At 42.0% G+C, this 21332-nt stretch overlaps 1 protein-coding gene across 2 annotated transcripts in view; it reads left to right on the forward strand.

Moving 5' to 3' along the window:
- The window catches only part of LOC128877507 (collagen alpha-2(IV) chain-like), a 62133-nt gene that overhangs the window by 36774 nt on the left and 4027 nt on the right, over window positions 1–21332 (forward strand). For both annotated transcript variants that reach the window (XM_054124849.1, XM_054124850.1), the window contains exons 3-22: window positions 4916–4960; window positions 5763–5984; window positions 7568–7630; window positions 10239–10478; window positions 10969–11130; window positions 11684–11810; window positions 12443–12592; window positions 12670–12846; window positions 13648–13812; window positions 14504–14853; window positions 15630–15879; window positions 16497–16690; window positions 17553–17759; window positions 18149–18254; window positions 18769–19313; window positions 19461–19659; window positions 20003–20202; window positions 20316–20415; window positions 20489–20674; window positions 20773–21065. In XM_054124849.1, coding sequence (XP_053980824.1) covers window positions 4916–4960; window positions 5763–5984; window positions 7568–7630; window positions 10239–10478; window positions 10969–11130; window positions 11684–11810; window positions 12443–12592; window positions 12670–12846; window positions 13648–13812; window positions 14504–14853; window positions 15630–15879; window positions 16497–16690; window positions 17553–17759; window positions 18149–18254; window positions 18769–19313; window positions 19461–19659; window positions 20003–20202; window positions 20316–20415; window positions 20489–20674; window positions 20773–21065 — 3981 coding nt within the window. The remainder of the gene's footprint in view (window positions 1–4915; window positions 4961–5762; window positions 5985–7567; window positions 7631–10238; window positions 10479–10968; window positions 11131–11683; window positions 11811–12442; window positions 12593–12669; window positions 12847–13647; window positions 13813–14503; window positions 14854–15629; window positions 15880–16496; window positions 16691–17552; window positions 17760–18148; window positions 18255–18768; window positions 19314–19460; window positions 19660–20002; window positions 20203–20315; window positions 20416–20488; window positions 20675–20772; window positions 21066–21332) is intronic.

Raw genomic sequence — 21332 nt, forward strand, 5'->3', positions numbered from 1 at the left:
GATCGAAAAGCAGCGTTTACTTGTCCAAATTTCCTTTCGGTTTGTCAAAATTTGCTACTTTTGTCCGCGTTCGCACTCGTTCCTCCGACTCGATCGGATTCCCCGGCTTATCGTTCCCGAAGTAAGATTGCGTTTTCGCTAAATTGGGTCGGTTCCATTAAAAGCACGCGCGGACCAAGCTGAAAGAGGGATAATAATGAAAAATAAAGGATGGCGTACACCACGCGCATTGCGATAACGCACTTCCCATTGACAGATCATTCTGTACACCCAGCAACGTGGAACCGGATGTCGAGTGATCTCATATTCAGATATTCCCTGCCTGTCTTCCTTCCTTAATGTCTGACAGCGTTTCTGCAACTGCTTATCTCGAAACACGAAAATAAAAAGTGAAATTTGCTGTGCCAACGACACTCGTCGACTATCGCTTATTCCATTCATTAATTGTGCCGCTGATAAATTCTGTTGGTCGAAAATTAGGTGTTTTATCGTAATAACAACGATACGTTCCGAGATCTGTGGGCGAATAACAATATATATAAATTATTCGTACCGAATGAATTATTAAGTGGGAAAATATCGTCGATTATCGCGAATTTCAGCTAAATTCTGGTACGAAGACGATCTGGTTTCCCTAGAAATTGACTTCAACGACAAAATTCCACAGACATTATTGATTTATACGGTTATAATTACTCCGATTGAATTCGCGAAATCCGGAACGTTTCAATATTAGTAGGGAGTTATTCTTATTCGCTCTATTCTTTTAAAATCGATAAATTTTGCATTTCTTTCAAAAATTTGTACGTAAAATTTGTATGTAAAGATTTGTACATAGTTTTACCTTCGAGGTACAAAATTGCAATTAATCCTGTGCTATTTTCTACTTGCGCAAAGTGTCTTCGGACTCTGTATCGAGCGCATTCCATTTCGGGGCACAATTTATCGCTCTTCATCGTAGACTCAGCCCTTTGGTCGGGTTCACACCAAGCCAGCCAATCAGTGGTGTCCTTTAAAAGGAAGTGTGTCAATTTGTATCGAGTCTGACCATACACGGGAGACATCGGTAGCTTCTACCTGCCTCTGCCTATCGGTCTGCTCGTAAATTCGCGTTTCTCAAAGGCGACGCGACTTCCTGCCTCTTATTTCGTGCTCGTTTTGGACTTTTACGAGCCGCGACAAATGTTGCGTTGCACGCGCCTATTCGACGCGATTTAATCAGGTTTAATAAGTTCAAGCGAGATGTTCGTTCGTACGATCGGTTCTGTCAAAAACCATTATCGCAGGAATCGTAACGAATCGTCGCTAATAAAACTTGTAAAATCGAGTAACGTGATTATCGACGATTACGTGAAATTAGTTTATTTTCAAGACGTGTTGGCTAAATTTTCAATGAGAAATTTAACACTTTACCGACCGGTAGCGGTTGGATATATAATTATATTCAATATTTTTTATTTTGACAACAATCTCTATTTCTCTATAGTAATATATATATATATATATATATATTACTATATACATATACATATACATATACTATATACATATTACTATATATATATATATATATATATATATATATATATATAATATGAATATCTAGTACAATTTAATGGTTTGTATAATGAATTCTGAAATTTAAAATGACACGTACAGTCAGTGTAATAAGTATTCGTACAGGAACCATTTATTTTAAATTCAATTCCTAGTATAATTTGCAATGCAACATGCGTACCATGTTCAAATCGAATTCTTGAATTATTTATTTAACCCATAAAAATAGAATTCTCAGTTTTATCGGATAAATCAGCTACGAACATTATTATTCGTACAATATAATTATTTGCTACAATTGCAGTAACTTATATAACATAAATGAATTCGGTAATACTTTTTTTATATTCTCGATTAATATTTACATATTTTATAATTCATATAACGATGAAAGTGTTAAATGTTACGTCAATAATAAATAACGAAGGTTGTCCTAACAAAAAGCCTATCGATAGGCTAACGGTCGGTGAAGTGTTGAATAGACTCGGTAAAAATTGAGGTCGAATTTTTTAATCGAGATGAGAATGAAATTTGCTTGAGATTTGCCGATTGTTTCCAGCGCGACGATGTTATCCAATTTAAATCTGCCTCGGTTCTTGCACGTCAACGAATCCATTCGATTTCGTTAATTAACTATTTGGCAAATGCAACGAGCCGGAATCGCTCGACTGACGGAGGTATCCGACTCAATACCAGCTCGCTAATATTTCAACGTTACGCATTTGCTGGCCGTAATTAGTAAAGCGCGCACGGCTCTCATAAAGGTCGCTGAAATATCGTGCAGTTACAAACGATTTGCGGTTCTATGAATTTATTAAGGTCAATAATTGTTCAACCGCTCCGCGCCCATCCCCTCCTATTATCTATGTATCGATTTACCTATTCGTCCGGTCGAATACCTGTCGATCCGATTCCCGTGTCCGAGTTCACGTCTGTTTTTGTTCGATATAACGTTCGTGGTCGCCGCGTCGCTTTGTTTATCTCTCTAATTCATAATCTAACATAGCTCTCGGAATACACGCGACCAAATAACGACGAAAGCAGCATTTTCGAAGCTTCGCTTTATGAATGATTTCGATACCGATCGAACGAACGCGCAATTCGTAATAATATTGCCGCATAATGTTCTCAATCGGGCACGTTTCTTGGAAGTTATGCAACAGGTTAACTGATAAAGCTGCTCTTTTCTTAAGCGTACTTTAAAGCTGTGATTCGTGTGCGTAATCGCGGCGAAAGATAAGTGCGTTTCTGCGTAACGGAAAAAGATGTGACGAAACCGAGAATTTTCCATTACGAATAAAAATTTCGAGCGATCGTAGAAACACGGAACGCGGGTCGCGCGAATTTCAGAACTTTCCACTGAAATTTTTCAGCTCGAATTAAACACGCCGGGGGTGCGCGCGTGTTTACACGATCTTCGGAACGAACACGAAAGTGGAAGAACGATGAATCGAAGCAGAAGTTACTCGAGATATATTTTGTACGTATTATTTTTTGGTATTTTTTACTTTTGATTGTACACGACTGCGCAGAACTCGGGTGCGTTGATGTAGCGATCGAATCCAGACGAAGATCGAAAAGAGACGAACGACCCTTTGAGCCGTATTGACGCATAAAATGGTAAATTAGGTATGCATAAGCGACTCATGCATGCGAACGCGGCGTGCAATCGTGTCAGGCCGGATTGGTACTGCGTCGGCAAGGGACTCAACCAATTTGCATTCACAAAACTTCGATTCGATCCAGAAACCAGATCGGGGTCCTGATTTTCGCTTGTCGAATTACGCGTGTTCTGTTGTAGTTGGCTAGCGTAAAACTACACAGCGAAACGACTAAAAATGTCTATTTACACTAGGGATGTCGTGAAAAATCACTGACACTGATGGAACACTACGGAACTGAACGGATACGGAACTAACACGTTACGGATATCTGTAAATAGACCTTAATTCCGTAATCAGAAAAATGCTCGAATTCTTCTTCGATACGTCGCGCAACCAACCAATCCAAGCGTACTTGAAAATATAAAGTCCAAACTAACGTGTACCATTAGAATCTCAGTATTTAATTTTGATTGATTAAACCGTCGTACTAAAGGATTCTATCAATAATTCCGCTAAGTAATCGACAATCGTGATGAATGCCCGTTGAATTGCCTCTAATCGTGTTCAATGATTAACGAGTAATCAAGGCTCGATTAGCTTTGAAAAGTTACAAATTACCGAGTCGCGAATGCAGATTAAAAAACCGTAATTTACGATTACACGTTAATCGTACAATTTCGGTACGATTATTACGAAAGTAATTGGAACGCAATCGCTGGCCCAGCTCGGGGCCACTGTACGTCAAGAAACCATTGTCGAGCGAAAAGTTCTAATTACGCGTTTCGTTAACGACGCGTCGCGCGAACGATCCCCGATGGCGTAGAAAAATGTGGCACGATTCGCGTTGTTAGCATGACGCGCTTCTGCAATTATATCGCGGCTCTTTACCACGAGACAATTGAGTGCAACAGACAATTGCTAACGACGCGCTTTATTTTATGCACAACGGAATCGCGTTCGACAGACGGCTTTCGCGGGCACCGCATCAGGAAGCATTTGAAATGCTTATGGTTGTCGCTGCCGATTGGACGGCCTTCCAGCGAATCGAGGGTGCGATGTTATAATCGTCGATCAGCATCGCAACCAACGCGATTAACCACATTTAAATCAAGTGGGCGAGCGATCGCGTAATCGTGGAAGTCGTTATTTTTATAGATGAACGATTCCGTCGTAGGAATTGTCTGGATGAGAAATGGCTCGATTAATAGAACAATATTTTAACGATCTTTGATTCTTTTTACTACGTTCCACCCCTTCGAAAAATCCGACAAAATTAGAGATCACTAATACTAATAAGGGACTTCGTACTACGTAAATACACACGTGGTCACTTGACTAAAATGTTTGTGAATTTTTTAAGATTCGAACTTAGGTGCAAAAATTCTGAAAAAATTCTCGAATATACGTACTAATTGGTGAAGTAACCATGATTTTTTTCATAATTTTTTATCGAGCAGAACGGGAAATATCAAGGATAAACCGAAAAATGATTTCCACTCCGTTATTACCACTGTAGTAGAGATAATGGATCAAAACTCTGTGAATGCCACGAATCCCGGTCAATTTGGTTTAGGAGCACTTTATAAATGCATTCACCCATTTGTCAATTCCACCACACAAATGTGAACGTATGCGGTTGATAGTCATTTCAATAGAAACATTTTTGAACGTTAAATAACATCTTTAGAGAAAATTAAATATATATTCCAAACACTAACATCGTTGAAGTATTCAATCTCTGTTTTCTTTTCCAGGGTGATCAAGGTATACAAGGATTCCCAGGAGCTCCCGGACTTTCGGTTTGTACACATATCCCCATTCCGAATTTTCATTTAGAAATTATTATTCTTATTCCTTGTTACTCCAAATAAATGTATATCTCAGCACCTTCCAAATAACACCTCGTTTCCATTTCAAACAAAATTTGCTCAGGTCTGTTACTCGCAGTTCCCTCGTATCATTACGAACCGTTCGAAAGATAACTGACATTCTTCGACTCGCATTTTTAACAAACCTGCGTTCGTAGGCTCACTTTACACCCGTCCGGCAAAGCGTTACACCGTAAAGTGAATAGGTCTCACCTTTGTAAAATGTTTCAAATAAAACACGTAAAATTTCGTCGCCGCGAATAAGCAATCGCGAAACTCGGTCGAGTGCGCTTCGTTAATGTGTAGCGGGATTTGGTCACCGGAGTGCCGATGGATTGAAAACTGTATTCGTTAAATCGAGGCGGTAAGTATTCTCGTTAAACAGAGCTCCAGATTTTCCCACTCGAAACGCTTCGCCTTCTTCGTACCGGACTGTTTCGCGACATTATTTTTCCATGCAATCGAAATAAATAAATAGTCGAAACTATAATCGAGTAACTCACGCGAAGATGTGTAAATAAATTCAAATTTTAAATCGAAGTTAGCGGTAAAACCTTCCTGAATGCTAAATAGAAATTCGAAGGCTCCGCCAGACTTGGTCAAATTTCGTTTGCTACTCGAAATCAAAGAAGCAACGCGAGTCCGAGTCTCGTTCTCCGTCGACGAGGCCATGTGGACGCTCCTTTAATAATGGCTGAAAAAAATACTGGAATAATTAAATTCCTGGCCGCAGGGCAACCCTGGTCTGCCTGGCGTGACTGGACCAGACGGTTTGGACGGATGCAACGGGACCGATGGACGTGCTGGATCACCTGGAATGCCTGGAGAGTACGGTAGACGCGGTTCTCCAGGTGCGATAGGGGATCCTGGTCCCACTGGCGAACCTGGCGACGGTGGTATCAACTCCGTCGGCGTGAAGGGTTACCGCGGAACTCCAGGCGTGGACGGACCCGAGGTAATTGAATTTACGGTCAACTAAATCGAAACGTACCCGGGCTTGTTTATTGAAAATTTTGTCGATGCGACAGAATTCATTGGTCGATATAGTTGCGTGTCTAAATAAACAACTGTTCAGTGGTTTCGTTACGATACGACACGATATAACTGATACAATTAGAAGTACGATAGTTCCAATTATCAAAGATTGGAACTTGCGTCGTTATTGAAGTATTAAACCTTGATGGAATTTAATGTATACGCAGTGTCTTCCAAAAGGTACTTCAAGATTCTATCTCCCGATCAAGTATGCATGTTACAGAATATACCTAGTGTTTCAAATTTTTCATCAAAGTAACGATAGTTAACAATCGTGAAACACAACATCGTGTGAGCGTTCCATCAAGCCTGTATTATCGAAGAAATATCTGCAGAAAATCCCGAAAATCCTAAGATACTTTTCTTCCAAGTGCTTTTGGTGCTTTTGGTGCTTTTCATCTCTGGATTATCTAGATCTGAAATTTAAATAATCCCTGGTTCCCACAATCCCTGTTCGGGAAACGCTTACAAAGTTGTCGGGGGACGAGTACAAAATTGTTGTTCCTTCGTTGAGGTATCGGGCTCCGCAGACAAATCGCGTCGGTTCCTGGGAACGACGGGCCAGGACGAGCCGAACGGAAACTGTTTTGCGAGTGGTAGTAGCTTCGGGACGTGACGGGAATGCCGTGGATCCTGCGGTGGCCGCGGCGAAATTTCACCGTCCACTCCGCGCGGCGAGTTTTTCAACAGTTTGAATTGGAAATTGGAATCTTTCGTTGGAGTTGACGCTGCGTCGATCATTGTACTTGCAATCTTCCGCTTGTAACACGAAAGTTTGAAACGGGCCAGGTCGAGTCTTGCGGACGGATAAGTAAACTTTTTGAAACGCGTGAAACTTCGAGAATTTTACTAAATTGAACGGCTGGGATCGAAGTTTCTTAAAGTATATTTGCTTTGCTTCTTCGTGGGGATAATTATTGCTAAGTTGGATAAAGACATGGTTGGATAAAGAGATGTTCGTTCAGAAGGTTATTTCAGGCTCGATTTACATCCGAAATAAGGTCAGTTATATCTAAAAATAATTACTTTCGTGGAGTGAAAATTTAAAAAAAACATCTAGTCGTTTAATTTCGTAACAATGATCCAATGACCCACCCAACTGATCGACTAAATGATTACCCGACCCCTTTCGAAATAATAGCAAGCCACAGTTTACATCCGAAATAAGGTCAGTTATAAAAATAATTACTTTCGTGGAGTGAAAATTGAAAAAAACATCTAGTCGTTTAATTTCGTAACAATGATCCAATGACCCACTCAACTGATCGACTAAATGATTACCCGACCCCTTTCGAAATAATAGCAAGCCACAGTTCCTCCGGGGACCGATTAATACTCCTGTCGATAATTAACTCAATCCTCGCAGTTCTAGTTTGCTTACGGCGACAACCAGTGCCACGAAACAATCACCCCCGAACGATCAACTCGCGAAATGAATTTCCCTCGATTGTCCCGGATCGATCGGACCTGTTCGATGCTAAATCGCTTGAATTTTCTCCTCAGGGCTACAAGGGTCCGTACGGGATTCCAGGCGAAATGGGCTACCCTGGAGAAACGGGCGACATGGTGAGTTCAGAAACGCTATTTAATCATACTGATACGCTATTTGTTCGCAACTTGGTCACTGTTATATCTTCGTGAAAGGAGAGGGTGTTTTTAAAAAAATGGACAAATAAAATGGGTTGTTATATCGGAAGGGAATTTTATAAGGAGACAGAGGTACGACAAGGTTGTTATATTAGAAGGGAATTTTGTAAGGAAACTGCGGTACGATTACGGCAAAATTAAATTCGGCCTTGTTCTAAAGGAAAGGACAAATTTTTATATCAGAAAGGAATTCTATAAGAAGGGAAGAGAGATACAAATAATTTCCGTACGAGAAAAGAAACGGCTATATATACAATAACCGTTGATGGAAATTCGCGTACATAGTCACGAAGGTTCGATGAATCTCGATGAAATGATATTTCGCTATAATTATGAATCGTCAATTTTATTCAATCTGAATTTCTCCTTTGGCGAATTTTGTAGCGAATGCCAGCACATCTTCCCTCCTCTTTCCTTGGACTTCCTCTTTCCTTCGTCCTCGGTATGACCGTTAAATATCGCCGGGGAATACTTTGCGAGGAGGGCGATATTTCATGGGAGCAGGTGGCGTTTCGCGAAAAAGAAGAAGACGGCGGTTCGGAGGGACCGAGGCTCATCGTCTCCCTTCGACGCTTTCGTTCCTTTCCGCCTTCTCTCTTATCTCGTTCCCGTGGCATCCGCGAATGAACGGCACGACCTAAACTCTCGTAAGAGGTTCACGAACCCACCAGGTTGGCCCGATCGGTCGTTACGGTACCCGAAGAGAGATAACCAGCGACAGTGGCGCGTTATACCGCGGGTAAACAAAGATGTCTGCCTAGGGCCCCGGATCGAAAGCGGATCCCGCAAACTCGTTGGTTCGATCGGACCATGATTTTCCCGTTTCTTAATTGTCGCGAAAAGCGAACCTTATATCTCTCAATTTTATCGAGGGACTCGTCAAACGCAGCTGACTAGTTAGCCCTTTGCACTCGAGAGATGAGTCTCAGTCACCGCTAGGTTTCGCGTAACAAATCTACCAGCAATAATGTTCCTTTAGATTTCATTTCTTTCGTACTAGAAGTGTCAATAAAATGACATGTTCGAAGTCAATCGAAGCTTAGCATTCAAGGCAATACAGAATGTAGAATGTAGAATGCCAAGAAAGCATCTCGAGTTGCTGGTAGATACCAAAAAAGACGATCTCGAGTGCAAAGAGTTAATAAATATAAAGGGTCCGTATGCTTATCAGACTGATTGTTGTATACCTCCCAAATACTGTAAACATCTCGTCAAAACTCCCTACAGACACAGAGGAAGATTACATCGAAAGATTACAAAGTAAATCTCACGATACAAAGTCTCGAATTCAACGAATTAAATCGAGAACCTAAACGGTCGCCTCAGAGCTTTAATCTCTCCTGCCATAATATACAAGGGATGAAATCGATGAATCGTAGCTTTAGATCGACAGAGGCTCCGATCTCTCTTACGAGAGACACGCCGAGAGTTCTCCTCGAAGGCCACCGTCGCGGAAGAGAGAGAATTCCGTGAATTCCCCCGGAGAATATTCCGCGAAGGAATTCACGAAAGTCACGGATACCGAGTCCGGATGAGAGACGATGAAGCAAAAGTGCCACGTGTTAATCGCTGAATACGAAACGCGGCAGCAGCATCCACCGAAACCTGACGCGTCGCGGCACCTCGGACTGATATCCGCTGACGCCATTCTCGCTGATAACGCGAGGTGCCGTCTTCACTCCGGGAGAAGATTCCGACGAGTGATCGGCGACTTCCAGGAAACGCGAAACCTGCGTTCCCTACGTCGTGTACGTGTACGAGATCTCTTTATCGTGAATTATCGTTACCGTGTAACGAAGAAACGAGATTTTTTAGTATTTGCACTCGTTATACAGAAAAAAAAAATGCAGGTGCGTGAACCTTCCCTAAACAAATTCACAATTACAACAAAGAAACATGCGCGATTAAATAATCGAGACTGTTCACGGTCCATTCAACTTCTTTATTAAAAAAGAAATGCTCCTACGTATACAGTCAGTCAAATAAATATTCGTACCCTCTATTTCTATCAAAGAAATTTGTTTAAATTAAATGGAAGATGTTTCCGAGTGCATGTTCGATAAATATCTTGACGTATGTATAAATGTGTACAGATGTACAAGCTTATTAATATTCATATTTATAAGGAAGAATTCATTTGGTAATATCGAAACTATTATTTAATTTAGTCGGACATCATCAATAGACGCAGAGGGTAATTCGTACCCTCCATTTCTATCAAAGGAATTTGTTTAAATTAAATGGAAGATGTTTCCGAGTGCATGTTCGATAAATATCTTGACGTATGTATAAATATGTACAGATGTACAAGCTTATTAATATTCATATTTATAAGGAAGAATTCATTTGGTAATATCGAAACTATTATTTAATTTAGTCGAACATCATCGATAGACGCAGAGGGTAATATTTATGAGATCACATGTAACGTTACTGACAAATCTTTCATCGATGCTGCGATAACAACGTGTCGGAAGATCTGCGACAGAGGAGGTGGACCAAAGTGTCAACTAAAGTAATTTCTTAGGGTTACGTTGGCGCCCCCGGTCTGCCAGGTATGCGAGGTGAACCTGGCGAGACGGTGTACGGCGTGAAAGGTGCCATGGGCGAACAGGGGGACAGAGGTGATCCTGGGCCCCCGAGCAGCGGCGAATACAAGACGAAAAAGGGCACCACGACCGTGAAGGGAGTTAAGGGCTACAAGGGTATGAAGGGAGACGTTGGAAACTACGGCTATAAGGGAGAGACGGGCACCAAAGGGCCTCGCGTGAGTATTTTATTTAAAATGATATCACTTGTCCACTTGTAGTCTCGAATATTTATACAAATTCTCGTTGTAATATGTTCTTTACTTATAAATTGCTTCTTCATTTTTAACCGACTTCGAAAAGGAAGAGATTACTCGATTCGACACGTATATTTTTTCTCTTTTTTTTTTTGTGATATTATATCCACGTTTTTTTAACATTCTATATTTATCAGAAAATTATTATTTCAATCGCTCGCTATACTCTTAACGTTGCGTTTCTGTTTCATACATTTTCTTCCGTATCTTTACATAGCGTAAACATAGTAGGAGATAACTACGTAACGATATAATATAAATATCAACGTTCGCCAATATATTTTGTCGGAGAGAAATTTTCTGGAAAATTCGTAACGTAATTACGCGACCCGAAGCGTTCGGGAAATTTGGAAATTAAAAGATAATCTGGCCGTATAATCGGATATTCAAGGTGAGCGCGAATATTTCGCAGGGTCGGCCAGGATTTCTGGGAATCAAAGGTGGAAAAGGAGAGCAGGGTAGCGACGGGCCGAGGGGTAAGCAGGGCGTAGAGGGCCCGGCAGGACCTGCAGGATCAAAGGGGGACAAAGGTGCCCCCGGCTACGAAGGAAATCCAGGATCGACCGGAATTGGCGTAAGTGTCGCGTTTCTATTGTCAGAAAACTGGTAAATACAAGCGTGGCTAATTTGCGACGATTTCGATTCGATTCGCAGGTGTAATCGAACGAAATCGAAATTACTGCGCGAGCAATTACGTTTACACGAATCATCGCGATCGACTTTAATTAACGTAATCTCTACGCTGAATGCGACGTACGTTTGCACGAATATTTCATACTCCGATTGCGCGCGTAATATTTACCTCGAATTACAGTCCCGTTACGGTAAACCGTACGCATATTGAATACGCTAATTTTTTTTTCCAATTTTACACGCGCGTCGCGAAAACTCGCTAAACGACTCGCGTTCCATTTGCTTGAAAAACCATTCACAATTTCAATCGTATATTAATGAAGGCGATTTCGAAACATTGGAGGGATATATGTCAAGCAGGATATATGTTTTTTTTTTTATGAACACAATATTTAACCGGTATTGTTATTCGAAATGCCCGTTACGTCGAAACGAAGTTTCGCTTCGTTTCGAAATGCGTCGCCGCGAATGTAAGACTCGGATTTTAAATTCAGGGGGAGCCGGGAGAACCAGGGAATCAAGGAGCGCCTGGCAAACAAGGGGCTGCTGGAGAACCTGGAAAATATATACCGGAACTCGACGAAATAATTCAAGGGAACATTGGAATTCAGGGAGACGTAGGTTCGTTCCAGATACTTTTTAGAACGTAACAAATGCGAGAACTTTATGTATATAGGAAATCAAAATACTTAAATAAGTAGGTTCAGTAATTCATTGTATACAATAAGAGTATATAATACTCTATAATGTAATATTATATCTATATTATAATACATATAATACACAGAGGTTATACAATATTATATTTTACATATTTATTTATGCACTGTATTTAGTACACTTTACATAGATTATAAAAATACTGTAAATATAACACTGTATAACCTAATGAGCCTAGATATATATATGTGTGTATTGAATAAATATCATACAAGTTATACAATATTTTATTATAGTTTATACAGGCTTATACAGATTATACAATATTTTATTACAGTATATACTTACAGTGTTCTCGTAATATACTTCATAAACTATATACACATTTATTTATGCACTATATTTAGTACATTTTACGTACATTATTAAAATACTGTAAATATAACACTGTATAACCTCTGTGGCTCATGACACTCATGAGCTGTAACAAATTCTTTGAAAAATATTACAAAAATAATATTACATCTCTGGTGTTCGCAAGGACTACGCCGCGACTTTGAATAAACTTGCTCTAACGATACTTTTTGTATCAGGTCCACCCGGTCCGATGGGGGAGTCAGGAACGCCAGGTACGCCAGGCAACGTGGGCTACATCGGTCCACCTGGTCCTCCAGGACCTGCCGGTGCCTCGGGCCTGCCAGGGCCGAAAGGATCTTCCGTCAAAGGCGAGCCAGGATCGGACGGTGCGTCCTCGACAATGTCCCATACAAACCGCCGACAAAGCGTCTTACTAAAAAATGTGTCATTCGAACTGTCGCAGGTTTTCCCGGCCAGATGGGCTCCCAGGGTGTGTCCGGCTTACCTGGTCTACCTGGAGTCGCTGGACCAAAAGGATTCCCCGGCATAACGATCATCGGGCCCCCAGGCATCGACGGAAAGCCTGGAATACCTGGATACTCCGGTCCACCCGGCGATCGCGGTGAACACGGTCTTCCTGGTGAGAACATTCTCGTTACAATTAATACCAAATGAGAATGATGGAAAATGAGAATTATGCCAAATGAGAATATGGAAAATGAGGATCGGCATAAATGGAAAAACGTATAAGATAGTAAAATACGTATCGGTAGCGGATTTTTATGCATTCGTAGAAAATTTGAATGTTTCAAAGGACTAGAAAATGCACAGGGTGTGCAATAATATTTAAAAATATCGAAAGTAACATTCATATTATAATAAAAAAAATTCCTATTTAGGTTCAATTCTTGTTCACGAAGATTTTATTTCGCATAAAGATCCGCATTCTACTAATCGATTATTTATCGTGAAAAATTATAGACGAGTCGCAACTTTATTTTCGAGAATAATGAATTAATAATAGCGTTTTTTTAATACAAACAGTTATTATCCTGAAATAGCGCTCTCTAAATCTTTCGCTCCAAGTAGCAATGGCATGACGGCATAATTCTTATTCATATTTTTACCTCATACGTGTGCTTGTACACTGTGTCACGATTGTAATATTAGATTGTCCCAAAAGTTTCTTTCGCTATATTAATAAGTAATACATGCACAATATCTTATGTTTTATGTTACATTACTGAATTGTGCACGATTCATTTTGCTCCATTACCGTTACAACACGAATATCTATGAAATTAGATTGTCGATTTATATAAACACGACCACATCGAATAATTGAGTGCAACTCGCGAAAGAAACTTTCGAGACAACCTAATATAAACCACGACTCGATGCCTATCGCAGCCAATAATGCCAATTTCTTTCGTTCGAACAGGTCCGAAAGGTTTCCCTGGGAAAGGTATCAGAATCCGCGGTCCTCCCGGCGAACGAGGATTGCCAGGACCACCTGGAATTCCCGGACCCGACGGATGGCCCGGTCGTCCAGGCTGGATGGGAGCGATAGGTCCGAAGGGCGACGACTGCGGCGTTTGCGCACCAGGCAAGTCGAATCGAACAATCTATAAGCCCCTAAAGGTCTATTTACTCATATCCGTAACGTGTCAGTTCCGTATCCATATCGTACCAGTTTAACGTCACGGAGCGGTGTCGGACGTCTGCGAACATGCCCATTCAAAAAACAACAGAAGTACATTTAAAATCACTGACACTGATGGAACATTACGGAACTGAACGGATACGGAACTGACACGTTACGGATACGTGTAAATAGACCTTTACGCGTTTCATTTCTCAATGGTTTCGCTCTGTTTGTCAGTGGAGACCGTCTGGAGAGACAGTATCCTACAGCGGAAGTAACGAAGATGACCAAATGCCAGAAACGAGTTAGCTAACTAACGAATCAAGGTCGATTCAGACTATACGACACGGACCGTCACGTTCCGGCAACGACACGTACCGACACCGACACGACAAAACATTCAAACACGCGTGTTACACTTAACAGACACCGACCTGAACCTTCCGCCAATGGGAATAGCGCGAATAGTTCCATTAAAACGCGTGTTTTAATGTTTTGTCGCGTCGGTGCCGGTCCGTGTCGTATAGTCTGAATCGACCTTCAGTTCCTAGACAACTCGACTGTCCTTCGCCGCCACTCCAATTTCCAATTTCCTCCGATTTCCAATTGAAGGATATTCCAACCATAAAGTAACGACGTGTTCGTTCCGTAGGACTGCCTGGCGAGAAAGGTGAAACCGGCGACAGCGGACTGGCCGGATATCCTGGCCAGCCAGGATACCCTGGTTTGCCTGGACCGCGTGGCTTCAAGGGTGCCCACGGAAAAGCTGGTATTCCTGGACCAATGGGCTTGGAAGGCGACAGCGGACGTCCAGGAATCGCCGGTGTCCAGGGACCGAAGGGAGAGAGAGGGAGATTGGTATTGCCTCCGCGCAACAAAACAATCGGAGAGCCTGGCGACATTGGCGACAAAGGGTTCCCTGGACTGGAAGGGCTAAGAGGGCCCAAAGGTGAAATTGGACCGTACGGTGACGTGGGATTTGACGGGCCCAAAGGGGAGAAGGTCAGTACCTCTTATCACCCGCTGGACCTGTTAAGAAAGAATTCTTTATCTATACCACCATCGAGGCACTTTTCGCGATTTTTTTTTTTAGGGCAAAGTAATAGACGTGAACTTTCGAAATTTGCTATGTTTATTTATACGCGTATGTACAATGTATGTTTGAGTAAATTTGCAACTGTCCTGCTCGATTTGTTTCGAAGTTATCGTAGTTATACTCCGGGTCTGGAGTAATACCGATTACTTTGGTCAAGTAATTGAATAATTGCCGTTACAATTGCATGTAATGTAATGGTATGTCGCATGTAATTGTATTTGCAATTACTTATAACTGCCCAGAAAGGAATTGCCATTACGGTTACTGTGTCGCATGTAATTGTATTTGAAATTACTTAACTACTACCAGTAATTCGGTTACCTTTTAATAATTACTTAGAACTGTCCAGAAAGTAATTGAAAGGCGTCTCGAGTCTAGTTCAAAATACCTAATAGTAATAAGAAGGTAATTATAAAGACTTTTTTTAATTACTTGAATGTAATTATTAAAAAAATAATTGAAATTACTTTTTTTCTTACTGTCTGGGTAATTATAAAAAGTAATTATTAAAAAGTAATTGAATTACTCAGTAATTAAGTATAAGGCATTGCGTAATTACAAAAAACAAAGTAATCGAGAATTACTTAAATAATTACTTTCTAATTCTAAATAGTCGTTACATTGCAGCTACATACTTTTCGCAGGCCATGTCTAACGATCGTGGATACTGTTTTGTTCCCAGGGTGATCACGGGCTGCCAGGAGTTTCGGGACGAGACGGTTTGCCAGGTGACGATGGCTTCCCTGGCGAGAATGGCGACGACGCGACGATACCAATCGAGTTCCTGCGAGGTGAACCAGGTTACTGGGGTAACCCTGGGTTGAAGGGTTTCCAGGGCGAACATGGGCGGAAAGGAGAAACCGGGGAGGCGTCTGGATACAATATAAATCTGAAGGGAGACAAAGGATTCAAGGGAGAAAGAGGTTTTCCAGGTGAGAAGTTCAACGACCACATAATATCATAATTACACCGCGGATCTTGATGCATTTATAGGAAACTTGAATGTGCAAGAGACTACAAAACGCAAACAATATCCAAGAATATAAACAAGATTGAAAGTAAAGTTCATGTTATAATATTTGCAGAATAAAATGAATTCGTATTTAGGTATGTAGGTATTTAGGTATTTATTTAGGTTCAATTTTTGTTCACGAAGATTTTATTTTGCATAAAGATCCGCAGTCTAATCGTAATAAATATTCGTACCCCATCTAGGTCATTAACGAAACTTTTCTAAATTAAATGATAGCTGTAACGCTTCCAAATAAATTTTTTTATTGTAAGCGTATAAACGCGCAAAGTCTGTTTATGTACGTGTGCATAGTGAAGCATTTATTTGGAAACATTAAACCTATACAGATTCTTCGATATTCTTCGATAAGGATAAAGATGAATTGTATCGAGAAGAATTTCTAATTATTATTTACAATATTTCTTTTGAAACACGAGTCTCTAACCGTAACTATACAGAAATATATACAAACACTCGAAGCAATTATATGTATTATAGTTGTCGGTAACAGCGAACTTGGACCTTGATTCTTTGCAGGGGACGATGGATTCCCAGGTGAAGTAGGACGACCAGGTGACGAGGGATACCCCGGAGCACCAGGACTTCCTGGATCCCCCGGTATATCGCCTCAGGGTCCCGTGGGACTCAAGGGCTATCCAGGAATGCCGGGAGATCAAGGTTTTCGAGGGACAGCGGGTACTCCAGGAAACCGGGGACCTGTTGGTTTTCCAGTAAGCATACAAGGATTGGAAAACGAATGATCGGAAAACGAATGAATGGAAAACGTATCGTGTACAGTCGCTGGTAGGGATCTTGTGAAGTCGTAAACCGAAACAGCAGTTAATGATTTATTGGCATAGGTAATCGATCCCTAGGACGACAGAGATGTCGCGGATCTAAGGTATACATGTCCACGTTATCTCGGATTTTTCCAAACTGGAAAAACCAAAAACTTTTGACGACGATTGGTTAATTCAGTTTCTACCTACCACGGTATTTTTTCAATAAGTAAAGTCCTTTCACAAATTGCTGATCCAATCATGCTGCAATTTGTTAAAAGATACTCCCCTAAACTTAACATTACACACGTACCGTTCAAGGAAGAGGAAACTTCTGAAATGAGAAGATTAAAGAAAGTAGAAAAATTGAATCTCCTTAAGAGAAAAGTATTAGAAAGTAAAAAAGTGATATTGTACGTCGTTATTATTAGTTTAAAACATAAATATTTGAGTCAGTTTGATAAAACAGCAACTTCCATCCTCCACAGAATGTACTTTACAAAACGAAATAGTTCTATGGTAATTGATTTACCCATTGCAGAATTATGCGTGAACATACATAAAAAGACTAAAGTTATTGAAGTACGAGCCTCCTAATTTCGATATCGTACGGTGTTGAACGAAAAGTCTAGCTCTATCCCTGTCTAAGAAGGTGTCGGATTACTAATTACGGTCAGTTTAAGTTGTAAAGATCGATTATCCGATCGATTTTGCGACCTCGCGAGATCCCTACCAGCAAGTATACTGGCGGTCATTTTTCGGTGTATCGATTGAAAAGCCCTGACCGTGTTATGGAATCGCTCTCTGTTTGCAGGGACGTTTTGGCAACAAAGGTGACCGAGGTGACCCAGGTACGAACCAGACATACGGCGATTACGGCGACCAAGGTTACACGGGTGAAAAGGGAGAGATCGGTGACGCTGGTCCTGCGGGATTGCGAGGTAGACCTGGAGTAGACGGGGCGAAGGGCGGCAAAGGTGGCAAAGGAGCTCCTGGTATAGAAGGTCTACCTGGCCTTCAGGTAAAATTACACGATCTTTGATACATACAGTAACTGTAATAAGTATTCATACAGGATCCATTTATTTCAACACGTTGTCCGCCATGTCACCCACGGTGCTCTTCACTGAACAGCTAAAAAAATTCATCCTGAAAGTCAAGTATCATAGGAAATGAATTTAAATGAAATTTATAAATTTTACTAAAGTTATCATGTAGTTATTATGTAGTTTCCAATAGTTTAAATAATATTTAATCTTAGCAGAAAGTTTCAAGAATACTTGTCTGGCAGTAAACGTGTTAAATTGGTTGCTGTACGAATGCTTCTTACACTGCCTGTATGTTTTTGAAAGTCCAAGAATTCGTAATGAATTTCATCGTGGGACTTATCGTATCGAATTTGTGAGACAGGGAGCCAAAGGCGTGCATGGCGACAGCCTTCAAGGTCCCAGAGGATTCCCTGGAACGCCTGGACTACCTGGAATGCCTGGAATGGTTGGAGATGTTGGCGTTAAAGGTACGATTACCCGTTGAATTGAATATTCGTAGTACCAGTGGGTCAACTATCAGCGCCATTATCTTAAACGTTTATTAATAAATCAGGAAGTTCGAAGCGTTAAATAAAGCTGATATCAACTGGTATATGGTCAACTACTTCTATCTTAAATGTAGAAAGTTTATTAATAGACGAGGATATTTAAAGCACGAACAGAACTGATATCAACTAGCGCATTTGCCAGATATCGTTACTCGTATCTTAAACATTGAAAGTTTGTTAATAATTCGAAGCATAAAGTATCCAGACATTTTTACCATAGAAGGAATTTTCTATTTTTAAATTTCTACGCTCGTACCTTTCTTTTTACAAAAGAATCGAGAGCAAAAATGACCCAAGGAGTTCTGCCCTACAAAGGGTTACCTGTAAAATCTCTCGAATACAAACGTATTATTTTGCAACAAACAAACAAGAAACGAGAAAGCTTCGAGAAGCTATAAAAAGATCTTGGTTTAAATGATAAACTCTCGTTCAGGCCATGATGGACCACCCGGATTCGACGGAATGAAGGGCTTGAAGGGAGAGATCGGCCTTGTGGGCCGTCGAGGAAACGACGGTGACCCCGGTCCGATGGGTTACGTGGGCAGAGACGGGATCCCAGGTAGACCAGGTGCTCCAGGAGAAGACGGTGACGTCGGTGAACTCGGCGATCCCGGTCCACCTGGCTGGCCTGGTCCCGACGGAGTTCCTGGTCTCCTCGGAGCTAAAGGGGAACGAGGAAACTATGGACCGATCGGCGCTTCGGGCATGATGGGCGTGCCTGGTTACAAAGGTGTCTCTGGCGATCCTGGCCCCGACGGTCTCGACGGACTTCCAGGTGATAACGCCTTCAGTGGGCCCCAAGGCGACATCGGCGAACCCGGCTACGTGGGAGAAATCGGTGCACCAGGATTCCCCGGTATCGACGGTCGACCTGGTTTACCTGGTGAACCCGGTTTAGCTACCGATGGATTCGATGGTATGCCAGGGCTGAGAGGCGAACCTGGTTACAACGGAACCCATGGAATGCCTGGGCCAAAGGTATGGGAACATGTCGACACCTTAGTCAATGATTTGCTTAGAAATCATTTGTTTCTGGTTATGTCGATATAGGCTGACAGGTAGCCTAGGAGTTGGCGAGGAATAAAATGTTGACTGTAGAAATGGTGATAATTGTGTTTCCAACAGGGAGAGATCGGTGACATGGGACTCGATGGACTGAAAGGAGAAAGGGGAGATTGGGGCTTCCAGGGAAGACCAGGATTGCCTGGTTATCCTGGTGCATACGGTGCTAAAGGTGAACGTGGCCCAATGGGACCGGCTGGTCCCGACGGTACCAAAGGTAACCGAGGAATGGATGGCGATCCTGGCCAAATGGGATTCCCAGGTAGGTTTCTCGAACGTAACTTCCGCTCGAGAGGTGACTCTCTGTCGCCACTAGATTTTCTTTAGGTTTAATTTCTTTGGAATTCGAAGTGCACGATAAAATGATTGAGGCAAATAAAATCGTTGAGGCAAAGGTGACCTGATTCTCAAATCTCAAATTAGAGATCTCATTCGAGAAGTCAATATAATCTTAGCATTCGTGGCAATAGAATATTAAAAAAGCATCTCAAGTTAATTATTCGAGTATCGACGGGTTTGACTAACCATCGAACCACCTGTGCACGAAGCTTCGAAGCTTGACATTCGATCAACCTCGTACCGACTTGGGTGAAAACTTTGTTTAGGAATGCCTGGCGATGACGGGCCTCGAGGACTTCCTGGCTTAATGGGAGCGCCAGGACCAAAAGGTATCGTAGGTGAGCCAGGTATTTCGCTGTACGTCGTGGCGGAAAGGGGTGAATTTGGTGATCCCGGCCGCGATGGACAGCCAGGTGAGAAAGGAGAACAGGGCGAACGAGGATTCAGTGGATTGGCTGGCCGCAAGGTACGCGAACGACACGTCTTGTAATCGCTCGGTCTAATATAGATCGTTGCATAATAAATCCTGATCCACTTGATTGGGATATAAATATTTTTAATAAAGAAAAATAATTTTAGGGGGCCACAGGTGACGAAGGGTTCCCCGGATCCGATGGATTCCAAGGGATGCCAGGATTTCCAGGACTTCCTGGCGATCAAGGACCTCGCGGTTCTCCAGGTAACATCGAAACGTAATCATTTGTCTTAATGCGAGCGAATATTCGCTATTAAGTGCGAATACGATGCCGTAGGATTGCCTGGGAAATTCGCCGAAAGGGGTGAGCCAGGGCGAGACGGATTGGATGGGCTGCCTGGTACTCCAGGAATTCCTGGACAGAAGGGCGCCCCCGGAGCATATGGATTCGATGGTCCCAAAGGAATTCAAGGAGACGTTGGTCTCAGTTTCCGTGGACCCAAAGGACTCCCTGGAGATGAAGGTCGATAGTCTCTCGAATATGTTTAAAGTAAAATGAAGTACTTCAGGAAAGTTAATCGCATTTTTTTGTTATCAACATTTATGCATCCTCCCATCCAGGTCCGAAAGGCTTCGCCGGAATGCCTGGAGCACCAGGAATGAGAGGATTGTCGAGTCTACCTGGACCACCTGGACCGAAGGGTTTAGAAGGAGACCAAGGAGTACCCGGAATCAGTATAAGAGGACAGCCAGGAGATCGAGGATTGCATGGATTGCATGGCAGATCAGGACGTAAGGGCGAAAGAGGGGATTCAGGACTTCCTGGATTCCCGGGACTGCCGGGGCCGAAGGGAGAAATCGGCGATGACGGCGAGCCTGGTCTACCAGGATTGCCAGGACCTCCAGGTCCACAGGTTAGTCGTTTCGATCATTCGTTCCATTCATTTGATTTTATCTTTCGAAAAATAGATTGTTTCGTGGTTATTTACACGTCCGCGGATTATCAAGGATTAGTAGCGTTGGTTCCCGACTGTCAGTGAAGCTGACTGGCGGGTTGCATACATTGTAATATAAACCTTGAAATTGTAATTTATTTTTCCAATTGTAATGCAACCTGCCGTACCCCTGCGCCCAACTCACTGCAACCTGCCCATGTCAGTTCGTAACTGCGGTTGCCAACG

This window comes from Hylaeus volcanicus, chromosome 5 (assembly GCF_026283585.1).
Source record: "Hylaeus volcanicus isolate JK05 chromosome 5, UHH_iyHylVolc1.0_haploid, whole genome shotgun sequence".
NCBI lineage: Eukaryota > Metazoa > Arthropoda > Insecta > Hymenoptera > Colletidae > Hylaeus > Hylaeus volcanicus.